Below are 23,133 nucleotides of genomic sequence, written 5' to 3'. Positions count from 1 at the left end.
GTTTTCTGAAAGCATCCGGATAATGCAAACGAAGTTCGGACTCTCCCGACCAGCCTGAGACTGCAGCTGGAGTACCAGGCGCTCCGGCCTTCAGAGACCTATGGACTCGGGGAGTCAGGAAGAAAGCAGGACATGGCCCCCACGCCATCTCTCAGTACAAAAGAAGCAGAGGCGGGTGGAGGACCAAGGAGGAAGGCAGCATTTTGCTGTCCAGAAGCACAAGCCCTGACCCCGCCTGTAGTTCAGCTTTATCCAGAATGCTGCCAGGCAAGGGGTGTCCTCATTAGGCAGACAGGAAAGCAGAGGCTTAGCCTTAGAGTTCTGCAGCTCTGCATGACCCTGGGATCATCGAGTCCAAGGACAGAGAAATAATCTCCCATTCTGAGCCTTTGCAGCCTCCTTTGAGTCCTACTGGCTCCGTGGCAAATAAGCTTCCCATTAAAAAGAATTAGGCTCCTCTTAGATTTAAAAGCTGCAAGGGGGTGGGGGTGGGGGCTTCAATAATGAAGGCCTGACTGATCATGAGGGCCTGAACTTAGAACCCACACCTCTCATTTTGGCACAGAGGGTCTCAGGGTAGGTACAGGTTGGGTCTAGGCAGTGAGAACCCTAATAGTAATGTTTGTAATGGTTCATGGATAGTGAGAAGTTGCCATATGTGGGGCATTGTGCTAAGCACTTTTCACACATGATGTCCTTTACTCAATGGGAGAGGGTAAGAGAAAGACCATGTGGGACAGAGGAAGCCACCAAGATGGCAGGAAAGAATCCTGTAGCCCAAGAGCTGAGGGGCCTTAGCACCTGTGCTGGTTTGGGCTCAGGCTGCTGTCACAGCCTCCTGGAGCTGCCATACCAAGTACCACAGCCTAAGTGGCTTAAACAACAGAAACGTAACTGTCTCACCATTCTAGAAGCTAGATGGTCAAAATCAAGTTGTTGACATGGTTGGTTCCTTCCAGGCCTGTCTCCCTGGCCTGTAGACGACCATCTTCTCCCAATGTCTCTTGACATCATTTCTTCTCTGTGTAGGTCTCCGCGTCCAAATTTCCCCTTTTTATAAGGACACCACCATACTGGATTAGGGCTCGCTCTACTGAGCTCATTATAATGTGTTATCTCTGTCAAGATCTATCTCCAAATAAGGTCCCATTCTAAGGCAGCGAGTGCAGTTAGTACTTCAACATATGAACTTTGGGAAGGGACACAACTCCACTTACAACAGTGATGTCTGCCAAACTTCCTCCTTTGAGTAAGGAGGATACCGGAGCCTCGAGTGAGAAAGTGACTTGCACAGGGTCATACAGCAAGTTGAAAAAACTAAGACTAGAATCCAGGTCCTTTGGGACCCCGAGCCTTGAGCGACTTCCCCGGGAGTAGCAGCAGTGCCTGCTTTTTCTCCAAGAAGGGAGTCCCTGAGCCTGGACAAGCCTGGGAGGCACCCATAGGATCTTTTTACTGGCCTGGGTGAGGACACCGTAAAACTCTTACAAAACAATATTTGGAAAAAGACTCTAAAATGTCAGGGTGGAAGGAGCCCTATTAATGGAGCTTCATACAAGCACCGAGGCTTCTTTTCCGTGCTCAGGCCCCTCATTAAGGAGGCAGATGGGTAGTGTGTCACCCAGAACTTGGCTCCCTCCTCGAGCCCTCCACCGGAGCAGTTAGCCAGAGCATGGCTGGGTGGTGCTGGCTTCTCGCATGCTCTCTCCCACTGCTCACTCTCTTCCGCCCGCCTCTGCCCAGAGGCTGGCATCTGGCCTCCATACCTGCCCAGAAGGCTGGTGGGTCTCCATTTTGCAATCTGTTTTGAGAACTCACTAAAAGGTTGTTTTGAAAGCCTCATGCAACTTGTAGAGCAACGTGGGTTTAAGAGCCTGGCTCTTGCTGCTTCAAAAACAAGGACGCAAAAGTTGAGATTGAATATAGCACAGAAGTGTGGGTGACACCAAACCACAGATGAATTGATAGGCTGGGGGGAAGGAAGTGAAAAGTTCACCTTGTCCTTCCCTGAAATAGAGGGCTGTTGGTTTTGCAGAGGTTTGCTTTAAAAAAAAAAAAAAAAAAATCTTCATTCAATAAAAATAGCTTGGTGGGACAACGTATTCTAGCATTCGTGGAAATAAAAACTCGGAACCACATCATAGGATGTTCTGCTCCAAACTTGGCCCTGGTTCCCCAGGCCGCTCCCCGCTCCTTCTGATTTATGCAGCAGCAGGGCAGGCCCTCGCCCGGTCCCAGGTGGGGTCTGGCCTTCAGAGAGGAAGGGAGGAGATGGTTCAGCGGCATCAGCTGTTTCCCTTCTCTGAGCCAAGACCCTGGCCTCAGCCAGCAACTCGGCTTTGTCCCCTGAGTCTGCCTTCTGTACTGTGAAAAGTTTCCATCACAAAGGGTCGATTCAGGAAGCCAAGGTTAGAGGCAAATGGTCTTATTTGAAAATGGTTAAGGTCAGTGAGGCCTTGGGCTTCCTGCATTGATTGCTCTCCCAGGGCCTGGGACCAGCCCAGCAGGGTGGGACGGCAGCTCTGCAGGTTACAGGATGTGAAAGTGGCGACTGAGGTTAGAAAAAAGAATAAAAGGCTGGGACCAGAACACACCCAGCAGAGGGCCATGTGCAGTTCTCCTCTTTAGGGTTTCCTGTGGGTACACTGAGAACATTGTGTTCTGGCTGGGAACCTACCCAGCTGAGCCGGCTCCAGACGCGGCCTCTGGGTCCTAGTGCTGCCTCTCTCACGCCCTCAGCCTTAGCTGCCTGCACCTGCATGAAGTCCACTGTAGGACCCCGAGAGGCCATTTCCATTGTGTCCTCCCTACTGAGCGAGGCCCCCAGGGACCAGACTGTGAGCACTACCTTCTGATTCGTTCTTCTTTCTGAAGCATCCTCACTGTGCTTGGCACTGTCACACAGTAGCATCTCATGTGCCCCTGACAAACATCCTGCAGATTATAGAACAGAAGCTCTATATATTGGGAGGAACAACCAAGGTCAGTACCAAGGTTTTGGGACCCAGGTCTCTTGACACTCTAGGGATAACTGATTGTGAGATACCATTTCATATCCTTGAGATGAATGTTAAGTCTTTGCCTTCAAAGTTTCTCTGCAGATGAATTTGAGAATTCTTAATGAATTCTTCAAAACAGCTCAAAGCTCAGGCATGTGGTGCAGAACTGTACAGAGGAGCCCGAACTCTGCCCTGCCTAGAATCTGGCAAGTCCTAGCGATCACGTCTGCCCTGTGCACAAGCTCCCTGGGACTGCCCCCGGGAGCAGTGGTGCAGCCCCCTGGCCCCAGGTTGTTCTGTGCCTGTAGAGGGTCCCGGGACTCAGGTATATGCTAGGCCCCAGTTCAAGTAGCCAGAAATCAATGAGCTACCAGGGAGGGAGGGAAGACTCTCTGATTAGAGGAGTTTTTTGCAGTTTTTTTTTTTTTTCAATTTCCTCTACTACAATAGATTGTAAACCTCTTTTTCCAAGTTATCTTTATATCCTGTGTGTGTGCTGGTCCTTGATAGACAGTTGTTGGGTGAACTGAATCAAAGTCACTCACTTGAAGGCCTTGCCGTTAGCTACAGATCACAGGTTATTCAACAGGTGCACAGTGAACACCTTCTGTATACTAAGCATTGGCTGAGATAATGGGCACACGATTGCTAAAAACAAGTACACAAAGGAAAGGCAGTCTTGGTGACTGACCCTCTTAGAGATCACGGTCCAGTAGAAAGGCATTCAATAAGCAAGCACACCCTAGCCAGTTTGGCTCAGTGGATAGAGCGTCGGCCTGCAGACTGAAAAGTCCCAGGTTCGATATTAACCAAGGGCACATGCCTGGGTTGCAGGCTCGATCCCCAGTAGGGGGTGTGCAGGAGGCAGCTGATCAATGATTCATCATTGATGTTTCTATCTCTCTCTCCCTCCCCTTCCCTCTCCGAAATCAATAAAAATATATTTCAAAAAAAATAAGCCAGAGCAATCCCAAGGTACATGGTCATCCTATGGAAGGCCAAGGAGCTAGGCTGAGCATGGAGTGCTCGGGGTGAGCCAAGTTCCTGAGGAAGAGCCCTTTAGCCCATGGCCCCATGGGATTAGCCGGGGGAGGGGCTGGGAAACAGAGGTACATGCAGACTGAATGGTGCTCCTGAAGACCTGGAATTCAGCAAGCAGGTGGCTCATTGAAAGAATGAGAAAAGTCTCCTAAGTCTTCCTGAACCCCACCTACAGGAAATCCAGTTCTCACTCCAGGGAGAGCCCAGCCATTGTTACTGTCAGTGAGAAGGGAATCTACTACTTCTCTGTGGCCTCCCCCGAGCCCCAGACTCCATTCCTGGGGAAAACAGAGGAATCCTAAAAGATAACCTGGGACCCATCTTGAGCAGGAAGGAGGGAGGCCATCTGTATGGCCAGAAAGAGCAAGTACTGGTCCAGTCACTGGGACCCTGGATTAAGAAACTGGGCACATGACTTTCCTCCTCTCTCTAGTCTTCATGTTTCATACCTACACAGTCTCAGTGGTTAGCCTGACACTCAGACCTTCCTGAACTGATGAACCACAGCGGTTTCCACCTGTCCCTTCCAATGCTAAGATTCTGGGTCTAAGCCCCACAGTACATCCTGCCCAGGATTCTTCTGGCAAAAGAAATGCCAGTAAAGAAGGAGCACAGAGCCCAGCACACCCACAGTATCTGTCAAATAAACGAGTGAATGAACGAACGAATGAATGCTCTCCCTGAAGTCGCTCTAAAACCTTTACAAATCTTTGCTTTGACTCCTATAGTCACTCCTGTTCCTGTGCAGTGATTGTCACCAGCCCCTTCATACACAGACATCCGAGTTTGTGGGGAAAGTGAACCTAGGTCTTGCCTGAAGTGCCCCGTCCTGGAGGAAGAAGTATAAGAGCTGAGGAGCAGTGTGAGGAGGAAAAGAAAGGACTACAATGCAGAGTCTGGAAATTAGTGCCCATTCTCATGCGGCACTGCCTGCCTCATAAACCCCAAACCTGCCGACGCTCTTCCTCGCTCCCGTGCACATGTAGGCCTCTCCGGGGCTGGGAAAGGACAGTGCTCCCTGAGCCACCACGGTCCCTGCTTGCCCTGAATCGGGTAGGACAGTAAGGGCAACAGTTCCCAGCGCGGACAAACCCTCAAATGCATTTTCCCTCTCCTGTGGGTTTCCAGGCTAGCCCGCAAAAGCCTGATTCACCCACAGCCACACTGAAACATAGAATTAATGCTGGCTGTGCCCTGGGTGAGCGAGGCCATTATGGCAACCAAACCGCCACTTACAGCATTATTTTGATGGGGAAATGTGTTCTGAGCTCCAAGCAACCAAATTATAAGTGGGACACGGGCACACCCAGGTTCGAATCCCAGCTTTAACAGTTCCTAACCATGCGGTCATGGGCAAGGCACCATCCACCCCAGCCTCAGTTTCCTGCCTTGTAAAAGAACACCGCCTTTGAGAAGGTTGCAGTGCAGACTACACAGGCACCTGCGAAAGTGCCCGTGGCGCATGGCAGGTGTTCCCTCCTTCCTTTCACCGGGGCTTTTGTGAAGAGACAAGACTTCAGGCACAGTCCCTTCAAAGTGGGTTCTTTATCCAGCTTGCATGGGGGCAGTATTACCACTGGACTCTGGCTCAGAGCAAGTATTTATGAGATAAATGAGCTGCTGTCTAGAAATCACAGAACATTCCTCATCTTTGACCTTCTCCAATCTTTCACTGGCTTATCTGCGCCAAGAAACTTCTGCCCTTACTCAGCTCCCTCTCCCCCAGTCTCTCCATGAACAGCATTGTTCTGACTTCCTTTGCTCCTGGTCCTGGGAAGGGGCTTCGCCTCAGAAGGGGCCAAAGCCCTGGTCTTTCACCCCAGGCCTGGCCGAGAGCCCAGAAGAGCGAGCAGGAGGAGCAGAGACCTCGGCTGGCACTCCCAGCCCGGGGGAAGGCAGACCTCTCTGTTGGCTTAGGCTTTGGCCCCTCCTAGCTTCATTTGTTTCCAAGCTGCAGCCAGAACGCTCTGTACCCAAAGGATGGTGAGCCGGCCAAGGCATCCGTAGGGTCCTAAAGGCCCACCTTGTTCCTTTCTTCGCCCTCGTTCCTATGAGTCAGGGTCTCTGGCCTTGGGTTTCTAGTCTCTTGCCCAGGGTCACCAGCACTGTGGTCAGTGACCTTGAATGAGCCGTCCTGCACTGCACTATGCTCCCACATCCCACCTCCACCCGATGCCCCTGTCTCCACAATAGTCTCTCCTTTTCCACGTTTGGAACCACAGGGCCTTCTAAGACCCTTCCTCCATCTTCCCAGGCCCTGTTAGTGCCCCTCACCCCGCAGCATTTCTCCCTGGGTCTCCACCTCTCTGGCCCCACCCACCTCTTTACCCATCCCCCAATCCGGCAATAACAAAAGCACAAACTCTTATGAAAGCAATATGAGCTCATGGTGAAAACCCAACAGCACAGAAGGTGAAAATGAAAAAGTAAAAGCTTCCCTCCCTCGCTCCCTCAGAGATAACCTCTGTAAACAGTTCCCAGTATCCTCCAAATGTTCTCTCTGCACACTTCGGCATGTGCCTGCAGGGGCGGGTCCTCTGCTTTTTCTTCAGCATGAGATTAGAGCATACACATTATTCTGCAGCTTGTTGTTTTCACCTGACAATGTCTCTTGGACATCTTTCCAAAATCTACCTCACTCTTTTTAACACCCACATAATATTCCAGGATTTGGAATTGGTTTCGCTGTTCTCCTGGCACAGACACCCAGGTGGTTTTCCGTTTTTGCAATCGCTGTTTACTTGGTTCTCGGCCTCGGGTCTCAAACCTCCGGACGGCCCTCCACACCACTGCTCACTGCTAGCACCCAGCTCAGCCACCTTCCCTGCGTTAGGGCTGTTCACGAGGTGTATTATCTCCCCTCCTACATCTTAAGCTCCTTAAGACAGGGTGTCTGCCTGGGAGCTACTGGCAAGGAGCACTCTAGTCCTGTCGACTCTGCAACTTGTCAGCCAACCTCAGTGCCGCCGGAGGGAAACATAGGAGGCTCTCAGGCCTCGTGAATGCTCATTCTGGGTTTTCACATGCACTTATTGGGATCCGTGAGCCTGGCTGTGTGCAGGGTGCTGAGCTCCAGGATGAAACAGATACAGACTTTGGCCTCCTGGAGCTTACAGTCAGTGGGAAAGGCAGACAGTGGACACACACAGATAAGCACAAGTATAATTACATGTGAATGAGCGCTTTGGAAGGAAACGACAGAGGAGGGGTGGGGCCTGGGAAGGCCTCTCAGAAGAGGTGATGAGGTGCAATGGAGAAGGCCGGCGCAAGTCAGCAGACCAGGGGGTCTGTTCCCATTCCAGTCCACTCTGGACACTTCCCCTGTCATCTTCTCATCCGACGAGAAGGGAAAGCCCCTTCCACGTTTAACTCACTGGGACAAAAACACATGCTGTTAGGGTTCCCCGTGGCCTGGGAGGGTCCGGAAGACTTCCTGCTGATTTACACTGACCTTGATTCACACCTGATTCCCACGTGGGCTCTAATTCCATTCAATTCTGGGCCCACTATTTGTTGGGCATACACCATGTGTATGAACACAGAGAAGGTGTGTGTGAGAGCATGTGTGGGTGTTGGGGGAGTTGTGGTGGTGGCGTAGTGGTGGGTATTTAAAAGATTTAAAACGTGATTCCTGGAGGAGTGTACAGTCTGAGGAGGCATCGGCCCCAGAATAGGATCATGTCAATATACCGTGTCAAGTGGAAAGAGAGCAGCTCGTCATGGTTATGTGTGAGCTAAGCACTGGCCTCACAGCCAGGCAGGTCTGGGCTGGACTCCCTGCCCTGCACTGCCTGGCAGGGAACATGGAGCTGCCCAGGTGTGTTGAAAGAGGGCTCCTGGAGGGCTCTGAGCTTCAGACAAGCATGGAGTGTGAGTCAGAGCCAGAAGGGCGTCTGAGGAAAGGAACCACTGTGAAGACGGGAGCGAGTGGAAAGAAGATTCTTAAGGCCACAGAAGAAAGGCATCCCACGGGTGGCGGGGACCCTGGGTAATGTCAGTCATACCAGCGCCGAAAAACATCCAAGCAAAAAGGAGCAGTTTAAGTAGCGCATGCGTCCCCGATTCTCTTCCCCTGGGCCCCAGAGTTCATGCCCCAGAGAGGGCAGCGGATGGGAGAAGACAGAAATCTGCTCTCACCTCTGCAGTCTCACTTCTGGGCCAATGTGTCTGTTTCTCTTTTATGTGATTAAAAATACTATAAATTATATGCTTTTGCTTTGTTGATGTCCTCTTTATGATCCACTGCACATGGCTGTATATATTTTGCACATCTACATACATATTACCCTGCAGCGCTGTATACACAAAGCTATGTACACTGTACTTGATGGAAAATTTAAGAGCGTTTCAGAGGTAATTAGAACCATATGTGATTCCCCCTCCTGTGCTGTGGAAGGGAAGTGACTCCAGAGATAGGCAAGGGTCTGCCCTGGAGGCTTGCTGGGTCAAAATAAGGAGCCTGGTATGTATGAAAGACAACAGGGAGCTAGTAAACGCTTCACAGAAGTCCCAGAGAGGCTACACTCGGTACAATACATAGAAAGTTCCAGACTTCCCTTGTTTCCACTTAATCAGAGGAGTGAATCCCAAGCCAGTTCTGTCCATGACTCCTGTCTGCCTCACTTTCTCCACGTGTAAAGGAAAGCCTGCCAGCGTGGGGCTGCAGGACACAAGGTCAACTTTTGCAAGCAAGGAGGCCCAGGGGCCCTGGGGGCTTCAGGTCTGCCCAGCAAAACCCAGCCACACTGCTATCAAGCCTGAATGGCAGGCCTTGCCTCCAGGGCCGGCCAGCTCTGGAGCTGGAGCCTCAGGACTAGGATCCCATTCTTTGTGCAAAGAGCTTGGTGAAGCTTCTGCTGGCTTATTGATGCACTGCTTCCCAGGGCCAGACTCTTAAAACTGCCTGGGAGAGTGAGGCAACACGCCTCATTGTGCAGCCCTCAGCAAATGCAGCAGCTGCCCCGAGTGCTAAAGAAAAGCTCCCGTAATAACCATGTGTGATATTAGAGATAAAGAGGCAAATAGGTATGTAGGCCAACTCAGAAATAGCCACCCACCCCTTCGGCCTGAGTAACCCTTTGTGCCAGGTGGGTACAAAGGCTTTTCTTCCGTCTCCTCTCGAGCTGATCTTCCCTGCCTCTTTAATTTAAGGGTGCCTTCGATAAAAGCCCTGGCCTGCACTGGCTGGAGGTGGCCCGGGCAGTTCTGGCAGGCAGCCAGACAGGGGTGGGCATTGCACTCCCTCCACCAAACAAATCCTGGGGTCAGAGGGCACAACGGCTTGGCCTCTCTGACGTGAGGTCCTGGGGCTGAATCGGGGCTTCAAAGTGGTGACTCACAGGCACTCCCCAGCCCACCCCTGAAAGGTTTTCCGTGCACCCAAGAGGCCTCCCACCCCACAGAGACGGCTTTTGTTAGGAGACGAGGTCCCCGGACAGTTACAGCCTGGGGGCTGTGAGCCTCCTCGCCTCTCCGTCCCCCTCTCCCCTCTCCCCTCCTCCGGGGCTCACCCGACCGGCGCAGCCCTGCGCCCCGCCCCCACCCGCAGCCCGGCAGAGCGCTGAGCTCAGCATCTCCGCGGCGCCGCCTTCCCGGGCAGACAGCGGGCGGAGCTCCTTCCTCCGGCCCGCCCTTCTCCGCAGCTCCGCTGCCCCCCATCCTGCTCCCATCCCCCCAGACGTACGTTTTCCAAGTCACGTCCCAGCTCCCCACCCCCGCCGGCCCCCTGTAGGGGGTCCGCGGAGACCCACCCCCAAGTCAGCTGCTCCGCATCTGTCACCTCCGAGGCCGGCTCCCCGGGCGCACCCCGCAGCGGGTGGGGAGGGCGGGGGAGCGAGGGGGCCGTCCCTTCCCCCACCGCTGGCCCGACTGCAGACCTCGGGAAGCCGGTTAGCTCCCGGTGCCCTCTTCCCAGAGCAGACTCTAGACCCCTAGGAGTTGTGTTTCTCCCAGCGTTGGTTTTTAGGTCTGTACAAAGAGACTCTGCAGCGGCTCCTAGATCCCTATGCCGTCTGCCTTTGTGGACACGGGGACAAGGAGAGGTCCCCCTTACGGAGCTCCCCAAATTAGCCCTCCCAGGGCAGACAGAGCTCTCAGGGAGGGGCCCTGGAGGGAGGCGGTGACGGAGCCACGGTCACTTCTGGCCCGTGGGTGTCTAGCTACAGGCAAACCCCTTGCGAGGAGCGGGGGAGGGGAGAGCAGTGGGCTGCTTCTTTCGGCTGGGGGAGGAAGAGCCTGATCAGATAAGACAGGGGCCAGCCCAGACAGGGGCCAGCCCAGGAGAGAAAGTTTTTGTCCACAGCTCCAGATGTTCACTCTACCTCGTCCACACCCCCACTCCCCCGCATGTACTGGCCCCCTCCAGCCCCCATTCAGGCTCACAACGAAGAGTGTTAGTAACTTGGGATCAAGGAAATGAGCCTCTGTCCAGAGACATGGCCCCGGCCTGCCGCCTGGCAGGCCCCTGCTCCTAGCTGGGCCTCCGTTTTCTTTGCTTTTTTAATCCTCACCCAGGATATGTTTTGTTTTGTTTTGTTTTTTTAAACTGATTTTGAGAGAGAAAGAAAGAAACATCTATCGGTTGCCTCTGGTACTTGCCCCACCCAAGATCCAACCTGAGACCTCTTGGTGTACCCCATGATATTAATATCCAACCAACTGAGCCGCCCAGCCAGGGCTGAGCCTCAGTTTTCCTACTTGCAAAATGACCCTGATGGAGCCTGACCAGTCTATTTTTCTAGGCAGCGTTATGAAAATACTAAAGGATATGGATGTGTTTTTAAAACCATAAAGAGCTCCAGAAAGATTAAAGATCTTTGTGAGGGGCGGCACAGTTGCCAGGTGGAACTGGCAGCTTCCATCACCTGCCAGCAAGGAATTCCAGAAGGCCCTTGGAGACCTGGGTAGCTGGTTTTTGCATAAACCTGAGTTTCCCAAGCCTTTGGCTACTACAGGCATTGAAAAAAAAAATTTTTTTTAAAAACAACAACAAAAAAACACTTCTGAGGCTAGAGACTTGGCAGAGGGGCAAGGACGTCTGGGAAAAGAAAGTTCCTGGGGATTGAGTGAGACCTAACTGCCAGGAGAGTGAGAGATCACGGGCAGCTCACCTCCTGAGGCTCCTGGCCCTCCCGCAAGTTTCCTGTCCATAAAGTGTGTGTGTGTGTGTGTGTGTGTGTGTGTGTGTGCTCTCCCAGGGCCCACAGGCTCTAACATTCAAAGACTGTAAGGCTTATTCCACTGAATGAAGAATTCTACAAGTGAGAGGGCTGGTTCCTCTCTCTGCTGAACACTGTAATCCAGCCTCACTCACCTCGGCTCCTTGGCGCATCCAGAGGCTGGACAAAGCCCTGCTGGTCTTCCTGCTCTGGAAGAACAAACAAAGAAATGGGCCTCATTTTGCTGGCCAGGCAGGCCGTGAGCCAGGATTCAGGCCGTCCCCACTGTAGCAGCTCCTGATCATCCTCGTCTTTCCCTCTCCCACGCCCCCCAGCTTGACGAGCAAAGCCACCCTGACCCCACCTTCCCCTTTGATACATGGCAGTTGGAAACCCTCAAAGGTCAAGACCACTGAAAGGCTGGAACTGGAATGTCTGTTTCTACCTTCTCCGGCAGGCCTCCTCCAGATGGTCCACACCCTTACCGGCCTGGCCTGGATTTTTAGCAAAGTAGCTCCGTGAAACTCATTTTTCTTCCCTTTAGTATGATCCCATGGAAATCGAAGAGGCCTTTGAGATTCTCTAGGTCTGGGTTTTCAAAACTGGAGTATGAAAATCCCAGCACAGGATAATTGCAGTATATATTTTTTCTATTAATTTTTTTTTTTAATTTTCACCTGAGGATATATATTTTTATAAAAATATTTTTTATTGATTTCAGAGAGGATAGAGAGAGATAGAAACATCAATGATAAGGGAAAAGCATTGATCAGCTGCCTCCTGCACACTCCACACTGGAGATTGAGCCTGCAGCTCAGGTATGTGTCCTGAGTGGGAATCAAGGTGTGTCTGTGACCTCCTAGTTCATAGGTCAACACTCAACCACTGAGCCACACCAGCTAGGCAGAAATGTTTACTTTAAAGTTAAGTAAGACTTAACTTTTACTACGTTAAACTAAGTAATTTAACTAGTAAATAATTTTAAAAGTTGCCAGTAAAATTTAACACAGACAGGATGTAAAACTAGAATGCAAAGTTGTATTGTTTGTAATAAAAGTATGGAACTTCAAAGATGTATTATATTTCCTATGGGCTGTTTCAGGCCACAGCCCAGAACCCTATTCAACCTTCATGGCCAAATAGCTTGACCTCAGTCCAGCTGACTCCTGGCCCTCTCAGGCAACTCAGCCACTGTGCTTGGGCTTCTGGTACGAACTGAAGCGGGATGTTGCCTCAGCCTCCCTCTACTTCCGCTTTCTTTTCTCAAAAGGGTTCAGAAGCCAAGGAAGACAGGGGATCCTGGCTGAAAGCTGGCCCCGGAGCAGATGGGATTCCTTTCTGAGAGAAGTGGGATACATTAGTGAGAAAAGAGATGGTGCCCTGGAGTGTGGCTGATCCCTCTGACAGCTCACCTGACCACTCTGGGTGTGTGGGAAACAAGGTGGAAAGCTGTAGAAGTCTGGTAGGCCTCTGTGCCTCTCACCACGGTGCCTCGTGTTCATGGTGTTCTGTCAGTGTCCTAAGACTATCCTTCTAGTTCTCAAAATCCCCATCCCTTATCAAGCCAGCCTTTTGTGGGGTTCCCACTGCCCTTGCACAGTTCCCAGAGAAAATAATACATAATACCAGGGTGTGTGTGTGTGTGTGTGTGTGTGTGTGTGTGTGTATCCCTCACCAGAGAGGGACCAGGGTCATGTTAGGTCTGTCCCAGCACAATCTGGAATATGTGGGCTCTTGACTTTGTGTAGGAAAAATTTCAGACACAAGTCCAGGCGATTTTTTAAGAGTGCGTTATTAAAGCTGGGGACAGTGAAACAAAGGAAGAGCTTAAGACAGAAGGGGTAAGATCACAGCGACAGGAGTGAGCCTAGACGGGGCTGCCTGGATTCAGGGAAGGAAGTCACAGTAACAGAAGTGAGCCAAGCCGGGCTTGGCTTGTGGGTTCAAAAAAGGAAGTTACAAAGGCACACGAGTCCTAAAGACAAGTTCAGAGGGTTAGCCCAGGATAAGCTGCTGCTGCCTGCAGCTCCCCTGGTTGAGAGTCTCGTGGGGACCTTTAGAGTTTAGGAGAAAGCAAGCAAAAGTGCACTCCTGAGGAAAAGTGAGGCAAGGGGTGTGGGGGTGTGTGTGTGTGTGTGTGTGTGCACACAACACATACACACAACAGTGCTCAAGAGAGAGTGCACACTGGGTCAGAGGGTTTATAAAGTTATTTGTTTACAAACCCTGTGTCGAGGGCTGGCTTTCAGGAGATTTCAGCGAGGGAGCTGCTCTGCTACATAGGAAACCGGGACCCAGAAGGAGGTTATCTACAAGATAGTTAAACAAGGCCGACCTGGTTGGGGTTTCATATGAAGCAGCCTCACCGTGATCTATTGAAAGTCAGCCTTCAGCCGAAACCGGTTTGGCTCAGTGGATAGAGTGTAGGCTTGCGGCCTGAAAGGACCCAGGTTCGATTCCGGTCAAGGGCATGTACCTTGGTTGGGGGCACACCCTCAGTGGGGGGTGTGCAGGAGGCAGCTGATTGATGGTTCTCTCTCATCGATGTTTCTAGCTCTCTATCCCTCTCTCTTCTTCTCTGTAAAAAAAAAAAAATCAATAAAATATATATTTTTTAAAAGTTAGCCTTCAACACAAGGGTTTGTAAATAAAAAAAACGTTGAAAGTTAAATGATGATTTAGTATCAGTTTCCCTGAAAACGTGCATTGCATGACAGTCAAGGGGGCAGCCCCCTTTTAGGGATGAGGGCTCGCCATACCAGACCGTGGACCTCTGTCCGGACACGCGGGGGCATGCCACATCACCTGGCTTGTGGGTCTTTACCTGTCTCCTAAAAGTGGAAGTTTCAGGAGAGGACTCAGGGGAGGGTCTCAACAGAATATTCAACAGTTTTCTAGGTCTGTTCTTGGATATGCTGATACATCAAATGAGCCTATAGGAGAGTTTGGGGTCATTGCCTAGTTAGCTTTACTGCTTTCCTTTTATCTTGGATTTGTCTGGCTCTAATTGGGCTTTTTTTGTTACTTATTCCCCTGACTTCATTCTCTGGAGTTTGGCTGGCAATTATGGCACCAACTGGGTCTCTGTTCTCTCTCCCCCTGACCAGGGCGATTTAAGCTACGTACTTCCTGGTTGGGAAAGAGAGGTAAAAACTGTCCGCTCCTACTCGTCCTCGGTCAGGGAAGATAAGATCTTGTGATTTATTAGCAGGCTGCTAATTGCTCGGCCTTGTTTAACTATCTTGTCTCGGTTCCGGTTCCCTCTGTCCACTTGCTGGGGGAATTTTCCTAACTTCTGACTATCCTGCCTCATTGTGAAACCTGGAAGCCCAGCAGAACCGTCTGGCTGTGAGCTCATCACCATCACCTGTGGGCCTCGTCTCCACAGCTGCATGCCATCTCATAGCCCCTCCCCAACCCACAGAGAGGCCCTTGGACAGACTGGGGAGCCAACCCAGTTCCTCCCAGGATCTGTCTCTGGGAGGCCAGCAGACAACCGACTAAAGTAGAGCATCAGGACGGCCTGGAGAGCTTTTGTACAAATCAGAATGGGGTGAGGGAGATAGAAATCTACAGTTTACAAGCTCCTCAGATGTTTCTGATTGTACCCATCAGGCTTGAAAGGCACTGGTTAATGAAGGATCACTCTGGGCCTCAGTTTCCTCATCTGTAGAATGGCACTACATTCATTTCTCAGGGTGTAAACACATAATACACTTTTTAAAAAAATATGGAAAGCTTCACACATTTGCATGTCACCCTTGCACAGGGGCCATGCTAACTTCTCTGTACTGTTCCAATTTTAGTATATGTGCTGCCGAAGCGAGCACTATAATACATCTTTAAAAATATATTTTTTTTATTGATTTCAGAGAGGAAGGGAAGGAGGGAGACAGAAACATCAATGATGAGAATCATTGATGGCTGCCTCCTGCACACCCCCTACTAGGGGTCAAGGCAGAATCAAACTTTTGACCCTTCAGTCCACAGGCTGGCACTCTATTCACTGAGCCAAACCAGGTAGGGCAATGCATAACACATTTTAAATGCTTCTTTGAAGGGCTGCATATAACATAGTGTATTGTTACTATTTCTATTTCAAAAAGTAGCTTTGTTTGCAAAAGGACTCCCCGCTAAGTTTTTAATTTTCCCTCTAATAGCACTGTGAAAATCCAACCAAGAAGCTCTGGGCTGTCAAAAGCTTAACAGCCCTGTTTTGACTAACCTGTTTGTTGTTTTTCAAGTAAAAGACTCACAGAAGTCCTGGGGACACTTTTGCTGGCTTCACTGTCCCACTTCCTGCCACCATACTAGCCTCCCCCCACCCACTGACCCCTGACCCCCTGGCTCCTCCTATCGCCTACACTCCCTTCCTAAGAAGTTTCCTAAGGGCTGGAGGCCAGAGCGGTGCAGGCAAGCTGGCTGGCCTTCAGGGGTTCCCATCCTGAATTCTGGGGTTCCCAGGATCACACTCCCACCCCAAGATCTGGTTTAACTCCCCAAACCCGACTGGGGCAGCTTGCCAGACGGAGGCCTGGGAACCATGCGCAGGACAGAAACCGCCTCAACAGGGAGGGGCAGGTGGCCAGGCCTGAGTGCTCATTGACTTTAAATTGCAGGCTGCCGTGGGTCCCACGGGAATGGAGCAGAGCTCAGGAAGAGACAACGTCTGTAAGGTCAGGGCTCTGGCCACAGAGTCTGGGATATGGGGCCTGGTTGACTCCATGGGCCTGAGTCACCGGGGACATTACACTAGCCCATGACCAGTCTCCCCATCAGGGCTGTCTTGATGTGGATTCTCACTGCACGTTGTGTCTATGAGACCAGTGCTCTCATGAAGACATATGTAAATGCAGAGACTAATGGGAATGGTGCCCTCTGGGAGTTATGCAAATGGGCAGCCTTACTCTCTCCAACAAGGGAATATAAACTTCAAAAGTATCTTGAGGAGAGTAACTGCTTGATGGGTTTGTCTCCTTTGAAATGATAAAGTGTTTTATAATTAAATAGAGGTGGTGATTGCACAACGCTGTGAATACACTAAATGCCAATGAATTGTTTAGTTAGTTTTACTCTATGTGAATTTCATCTCAATTTTTAAAAGTATTTTGAGGCATTTGAAGGTAAAGTACTAATTGCTTTTAAAGATTCTCCACAACGAGTCAGCCAGCCATCTGTACAATGTCACCTCTCTCCCCAGTTCCGGGGGTTGCCGACACTATTCCAACTGGAAGAACTGGGTTACCTTACAAGCCCCGCTCCCAGACCTGAGCGGAAGAGGAAAGGAAATGTCCAGGTTCATCCAAGGCTCTTGGCAGCACTTGTCAGAAAGGGGGGAGGAGATAGTAGTGCCCTAGCTGGTATGGCTCAGTGGATAGAGCGTCTGGTTGTGGTTGGCGACGGCTGTTCCAAAGGTTTCCTTAAACCAGCAGTTGCCAACCTTTGGACCTCATGGACCACCGGTTGGCACCCACTGGGCTAAAGGGTCCCAGGTTCATTTCAGGTTCAAGGGCACATGCCAGGGTTGTGGGCTCGATCTCCAGTAGGGGGCGTGCAGGAGGCAGCCAGTCAATGATTCTCTCTCATCATTGTTGTTTCTACCTCTCTCCCCCTCTCCCTTCCTCTTTGAAATCAATGAAAATATATTTTAAAAAAGAAAGGTAGTAGCATCAAAGACTGCTGACGGGCCCACCTAGATGTTGAGAATCCAGATGGTCTGCAATTTGGGGAAAATCCACCACCTTGCTTAATCTAGCCATTCATTCATTCATTCATTCATTTTTTTCACCCAAGGAACATTCACTGAGCCTCTTCAAGTGCTAGCCACTGGAAGTTAAGAAAGGTAGACTACCACCCTCAACAAGCTCAGAGTCCAGTGGGAAGATGAAAGTGGAAACAATGAACAGAGATAAGCACAAAGTGTAAGGATGCACAAGGGGGGGGGGGGGGGCACCTCAGGGATGGGGGTTTGAAGGGGAGGCACAGGGGAAGGCTTCCTGGAGGAAAGGGTGCCAGAACTGGGTCTCTGAGGCCACCTTGACCTGCAGCCAGCCTTGACCTAGGCCCCGGGGGAATGGTGGGTTGGGGGGGAGGGGAGAGAGAAACACACCAAATGCAGGCTTTATAGGATCTTTGAGGGCTAACTAAAAGGCCAGAGGGTAGAGATGCCTCCTCCCAGGAGTGACACATTTTCGGGTCTCCCCCATCCCATCTGCTTCAATGCAGGGAAAGGTGTACAAAGTAGTAACAAAGTTTTCCATCTCCAGGCAGGTGGACGGGAACCTACCCTTCCTTTCACAGGGATGAACCGAGACCCTTCCCCCTGGCTCCTCAGAGGGACTAACAGGAAATTCCCCTTCCAGCTCCCAAGGTTCTCCTGGCAGACAAAGGGATGGGGATTTCTCCCACCTTCACCAGAGTGAGGAGTATCAGAGGGGAAGCCGTATTAGAGATGTTCTCCCTCCCTCCTTCTAGGTGATTTTTCCTCTCTGTACCCTGGTTGCTTATACTCTGTGGGAAAATGCTCCAAGGATCAAGGACTGCCTGTCCTTTCTTTCATCACTTTGTGGGAACACAGTGAGACAGCAACAAATGTATTTCTTTGGAAAAGAAACAAAATTACGTAGTGTCCATTAACATAGCCCTTCCCATTTGAGAAAAGGTATTTAGTAACAGAATGAGACAGTGAATGAAAAAGGTGCTTAGCACACTGCTTCCATGAGGGTATTTACTGAGTGAATGAATGATTCCTAGTAAACTGACATTACCAAACTGGCGCTGGATGGTTGGTTTGCTTATGAAGATACACTTTTTAAACATTTTCATTTTTCTTAGTGTTCTACAGTTTTCTGAAATACACCCCCGCCCCATTTAGTGTGTGTGTGTGCGTGTGTGTATGTGTGTGTGTGTGTGTGTGAGAGAGAGAGAGAGAGAGAGTGTGTGTGTGAGAGCCATACCCTAAGTCTATCTCCTGCTCTCAGTCTGTCTGGTGAAAGGAGTGAATGGTCCTTTGATGAATTAATTTCCTGACCTTCTCTCCTGGGCAACAGAAAGACACACCCATACAGGTAACCCCCAACTCTCTTCTCCCTTCAGAAGGATGTGCTCTACCCCCAGCCCTCCAAGCACTTCACACAGCTCCCCTGACCTGATATCTTTAATGTTCCCAGCAAGTGACAGGAGGACTGGAGACAAAGGGCAGAGTTCAGGCCTTGCAAGCCCCAGGGGCTAAGGACCTAACCACTCTGTTCTGCTGCAGTCTTGAAGATATCTCCGATCTGAGTACCCTCACTTATTTCTTATCCGTAAATCTGCTTCCAAGGGTGGCTTCCCATCTGGAAAATGGGCGTGGGGTGCAGGGATTGAATTCTGGTCCCTTCCAGTTGTAAGTTTTGATTTGTGCGGATGGACCACAGATCAGCCTTTTTATTATTATTATTATTTAATGGGGATGGCAGTGACCTTACCTCTCCAGCAGGAGCCGTCAGTCACGTGCAACCCTGCTCGGAGGTAAGGCCTACCTGTCGGGTTAGGCTCCAGTCTGCCCCGGGGCGGAAGCATCTGATGTAAGTTTGTTCCCCTCTTTAATCAGGATCCTCTTGTTTCAGACCGATAAACCTTAAAAGAAATTAAGGTCCAGGAAGTCCTAATCTACCCCCACCCTCAGCAACCACTCGGCCTCCCAGCACCGCTGCCAGGCCCGATTTCCTGTGGCCCCACCTGAATGATGAAACCCGGGATGGCCATTGCACTGCCGGGCTTTCGGAGATAGAGATCCTTGGTCCTGATGCAACTCTCCGTGTCTTTTACACAAAGCTCTTTGGAGACGGGGGCGCTAGGACCCGACGGACGCCCGAGGGCTCTGGGCCGCCGCGGGCCCCAGAGTCACTTTTGCACCGCGGACAGCAGTGGGGACGAGGGTGGCTCAAGGCATCCTTCTGATTTGGGTCCCGGTTCTCAGCCCCAGGACCAGGCGCGAGGAACCCCAGCCCATCAGCACTCCTTTAACCACCCTCCCCCACCCCTTTCCCTGGGAGCAGTTGGGAGATGGCTGCGGACCCGGAATGGGGTCTAGGCGCATAGGGGAGGGGGGAGACGGGTCCCCTCATTCACCCATCCCCTGGGACTGTGGGATAACAGGTGGGCAGTGGGCTGCGGGGAAGGGGGAGCTCAGAGCCCGGAACGGCCCAGTTTGGGGACCCCATCCCCACATCCGGATCATTGGCCGGGCAGGGGTAGCGTGGGGTACGTGAGAAGGGCCGGCCACAGGCATCCATCCGTGCGCCCAGTGGTACGCTCAGCTCCAAGTTCCCGGACTCGGACAACCGTTCTCCCTGCCCACCGCCCCTTCAAGTCCCCCTGCCTCTCCCTCCCCCACCCCCCTACCCCGCGCAGCGACGGCTCCCCCATCCCCCAGCAACACGACCCTATAATAAACAAGTCTTTCCTTGATCCGCCCCTGCCGCGAGCGCCCTCGGGGACCTTGGCAGCTGCAGCCGCGCGGAGGAGCCTTTCTGGAAAGGGGGCGTGGCCAGCGCCAGGGGTTCGGCCGCCGGAGCGCCGGGGCGCAGCAGGGGCGGGGCCGGGCCGCTGTCACCGGGCAGGAGAGAACGTTGCGAACGTGCGCCCGGCGCCCATTGGCGGAGGCCGGCCACACTCCCGGGCCGCGATTGGGCCGCTGCCCCAGCGGGGCGTGGCCTCTCCGGGCCAGTGCTTATAGGCTCCCGGCGCTGGTGCTAGGGACCGCGGCAGGCCGAGAGGGAGCCAGAGTGGTCAGAGGGGACAAGTCCGGGCAGCGCTCGGGGGTTGGCACCGGTTCGCGCACTCATTCAAGCGGCACTCGTCCCGCCGGCTCTCGCTGACCGCGCTAGCTGGTGAGTGTCCCTCCCCGGGGTGCCGATCCCCTGCGCCGGGAGGCCTCGGTGGTGCGGGTCCTAGCGTTCCCCGTTCTCCGGCGGGTGCAGCCCCCCGACTGACGCCGGGCCCGTGCCCCTCTTGTCTTACAGCGTCTTCGGCCGCTGCCGTGTCCCCTGAGCTCCTCTGCAGACGTGCTGGTAGCCGGTCGTCACCATGCCGAGCCTTTGGGATCGCTTCTCCTCGTCGTCCTCCTCCTCTTCGTCTTCGTCCTTGTCCCGAACGCCCACCCCCGATCAGCCGCCGCGCTCGGCCTGGGGGTCGGCGGCCCGCGAAGAGGGGCTGGGCCGCTGCGCGAGCCTGGAGAGCTCGGACTGCGAATCTCTGGACAGCAGCAACAGCGGCTTCGGGCCGGAGGACGGTGAGTCCGGGCGGGGGCGGCCGCGACTCCGGGGCCGGGGAGGCGAGGGGAGCGCCGCGCCGCGCTGGAAGGAGTCAGACCCTCCCATCCCAGCAGAACCCAGATGGCGGAGGGATGGCGGAGCGGAGGAGGGGGGTTGGAGTGTGGGGTGGAAACTGAGGCACGGAGTGCTGGTTGCTTAGGGAGACATCATCGCCGCTGCGAGTGGCTCTGACACCCTCCCCCGTGTGCTCTCCCTTGCAGACTCCGCATACCTGGACGGGGTGTCCCTACCCGACTTTGAGCTGCTCAGCGACCCCGAGGACGAGCACCTGTGTGCCAACCTGATGCAGCTGTTGCAGGAGAGCCTGGCCCAGACACGACTGGGCTCGCGGCGCCCCGCGCGCCTGCTGATGCCCGGCCAGCTGGTGAGCCAGGTGGGCAAAGAACTGCTGCGTCTGGCCTACAGCGAGCCGTGCGGCCTGCGGGGGGCGCTGCTGGACGTCTGCGTGGAGCAGGGCAAGAGCTGCCACAGCGTGGGCCAGCTGGCCCTCGACCCCAGCCTGGTGCCCACCTTTCAGCTGACCCTCGTGCTGCGCCTGGACTCACGCCTCTGGCCCAAGATCCAGGGGCTCTTTAGCTCCGCCAACTCCTCCCTCGTCCCGGGCTTCAGCCAGTCCCTGACGCTGAGCACCGGCTTCCGAGTCATCAAGAAGAAGCTGTACAGCTCCGAGCAGCTGCTCATCGAGGAGTGTTGAACTTGGGTCTGGGGGCGGACGCCGATCCCACAGCGGACAACTGAACTTTTGGGGTGGACTCTGGCAGGCAGGCGCCGAGGAGCTGCTGCCCGTTAGTTAGAGAACTGACAACAGCCCCTTGAAGGGAGACGGGAGGTGGGGGTGTGTTTCCCTGCAAGCCCACTGAGGGGTGGAGGTGGCTTCCTTTTGCGGGCACAGGCTGCCCTCAGTACTGTAGCATGAAACAAAGGTTTAGGGGCCAACCGGGCTTCAGACTGGATGTGTATGTAGCATGTACCTTCTTTTTCTTGTTACTGACAGTTAAGACAACAGTGGTGTGACGGCCAGGAGAGCAGCTGGGCTGCACTGGCCTCTGCAATTGCAATCCGTGTGTGCTCCAGGTAGCTGGCCCTGGGGGGCGGGGGAGGTCGTGGAGGTGTTTTGTGTATCTCATGGTCTGAAGGGGCCAAATGTGTGTGTTGTTTTTGCATCTTTTGTTTTTTTTTTTTGACCGGAGCTTCACTACTGACCTGTCGGAGGCAGCTATCTTACAGACGCATGAATGTAAGAGTAGAAAAGGGTGGGTGTTGGGGTCACTCGGGGGATCTCCGACACTTGAGAAAAAATTGCACCCAGGAGCTGCGCGTGTCCCGCCCCCGAAGTGTACTGAAGAGTTTATCTGTGAGCGGTGGGGCTGACTGGGGTGGGGGCTGGCCCCCTGCCCCAGAGGAGTGCCATCTGGGTCTTCCATCTAGAACTGTTTACATGAAGATACTCCCTGTTCATGAATACACTTGATGTTCAAGTATTAAGACCTATGCAATATTTTGTACTTTTCTAATAAAAAAAGTGTTTGTTAAAAGTTGGTTGAGCCTCTTATTAGTGCTGAGAAAGGAAAGGGAGTGGGGTGGGTAGTGGTAAAAGGTGGGTTCAGTCAAAGTCAGGCCCACCTGTGCGTGTTTCTCTGTCCCTCTCCGGGGCTGCTTGCCAGCCTGGTAATGGAGGCATGTGGGTTGTGCGCCATCTGTGCCAAGAACCCTGGATCCCTGGCTCTGCTGACTGAGGCTACCAGGGAAATCACTGGAAGGTAGGGGTGAGTCAGACCTCCCACAGAGCCACAGGCAGCAGGCTGAGCTCACCTGGCTGCCCCCTGGGTTATGAGGCCCAGGCACAAGGCTCCCTAAGCCCAACTTCCTCACAGGCAATAAAAGGACGGCAAGAAACTGTTTAAAAAGCTCTATTGGTGCTGCAATCATGAAAATTACAAATTTTATCTTTGGATAGAAAAAGGCTATATATAGGGTGGGGATATCAATCCATGGATTTTGAAAAAGACTATTTCCTTCAAGGCTCTTCCTAGATAAGGAAAGTAGGGCTCTGAAAGGGACATGACCTCATGGAGGTGTGGCCCAGGCAGGTGCAGAACACAAACACACAGATGCCCGTGCCCATGAAGGTGAAGGAAGGAAGGGCAAGGGAGGGCTGTTTTCATGGGTGACCTGGACTCCTTGTCCTCTCTGGGCCCCAGTTTCCTTATCAGTGGGAGTGAGGTTGGGCCAGATGAAGGCCAAGGCCTCCACTTCTCACTCCCTGGGACTGGCAGGCAGTCCTCCCACACCGGCCTTTGCAGACTTGTTATCTCCCTTGTTTCTCTTCCTGGTCCCAGATATGCCTTGTTTGCCCAACTGTAAAACGGCAGTTCTTGCACTCGAGTGTGCGGTCAGATCCTGGGGTCCCCAGTGAACACACAGCTCCCTGGGCCCGGGGGAGCGGCTGGAGGAGAGCGCCAGAATTTCCACCAGGGACTGACGCAGGCTCCTGCGCTTTGGGATGGTTTTGAAAACGCGCATCTCTGTGGCAGAACTGAGTGACTTATTCCCCAAAATGGATGAATGTGTGTTCAAACTAGATTTGAAAATGGTGTTAGCAAATGAGAGGGCCGGTAC

General features: G+C 52.7%; 1 protein-coding gene and 1 long non-coding RNA gene across 3 annotated transcripts in view; one reads left to right on the top strand and one right to left on the bottom strand.

Annotated features, from left to right (window-relative positions):
- The window catches only part of LOC311632942, a 33,114-nt gene extending 14,343 nt beyond the window's left edge, over positions 1-18,771 (bottom strand). Inside the window, exons 1-4 of one of the 2 annotated variants that reach the window (XR_014796867.1) lie at positions 18,718-18,771; positions 11,353-11,406; positions 2,849-2,934; positions 904-1,050 (exon numbers count right to left, since the gene is read on the bottom strand). This is a non-coding gene — a long non-coding RNA (uncharacterized lncRNA). The remainder of the gene's footprint in view (positions 1-903; positions 1,051-2,848; positions 2,935-11,352; positions 11,407-18,717) is intronic. The other variant, XR_014796868.1, reaches the window with a different exon arrangement.
- Positions 18,772-19,111: 340 nt separating this feature from the next.
- On the top strand, positions 19,112-22,049 carry DDIT4 (DNA damage inducible transcript 4). The gene is made up of 3 exons (XM_084904989.1): positions 19,112-20,070; positions 20,203-20,471; positions 20,715-22,049. Exons 2-3 carry the CDS (start codon positions 20,267-20,269, stop codon positions 21,206-21,208), a joined length of 699 nt encoding a protein of 232 aa, XP_084761115.1. The 5' UTR covers positions 19,112-20,070; positions 20,203-20,266; the 3' UTR covers positions 21,209-22,049.
- Positions 22,050-23,133: the final 1,084 nt, after the last annotated feature.

The sequence above is a fragment of the Pipistrellus hanaki genome (assembly GCF_964339955.1).
Source record: "Pipistrellus hanaki genome assembly, chromosome: 14".
Classification (NCBI taxonomy): Eukaryota; Metazoa; Chordata; class Mammalia; order Chiroptera; family Vespertilionidae; genus Pipistrellus; species Pipistrellus hanaki.
Note: the sequence above shows the minus strand (reverse complement) of the source record. Positions and strands in the feature narration are given on the sequence as shown.

Coding starts and splice junctions, on each gene's coding strand:
- DDIT4 (XM_084904989.1), top strand. CDS start 20,267: ATGCCGAGCCTTTGGGATCGCTTCTCCTCGTCGTCCTCCTCCTCTTCG. Junction 20,472..20,714: donor CGGCTTCGGGCCGGAGGACG/GTGAGTCCGGGC, acceptor TCTCCCTTGCAG/ACTCCGCATACCTGGACGGG.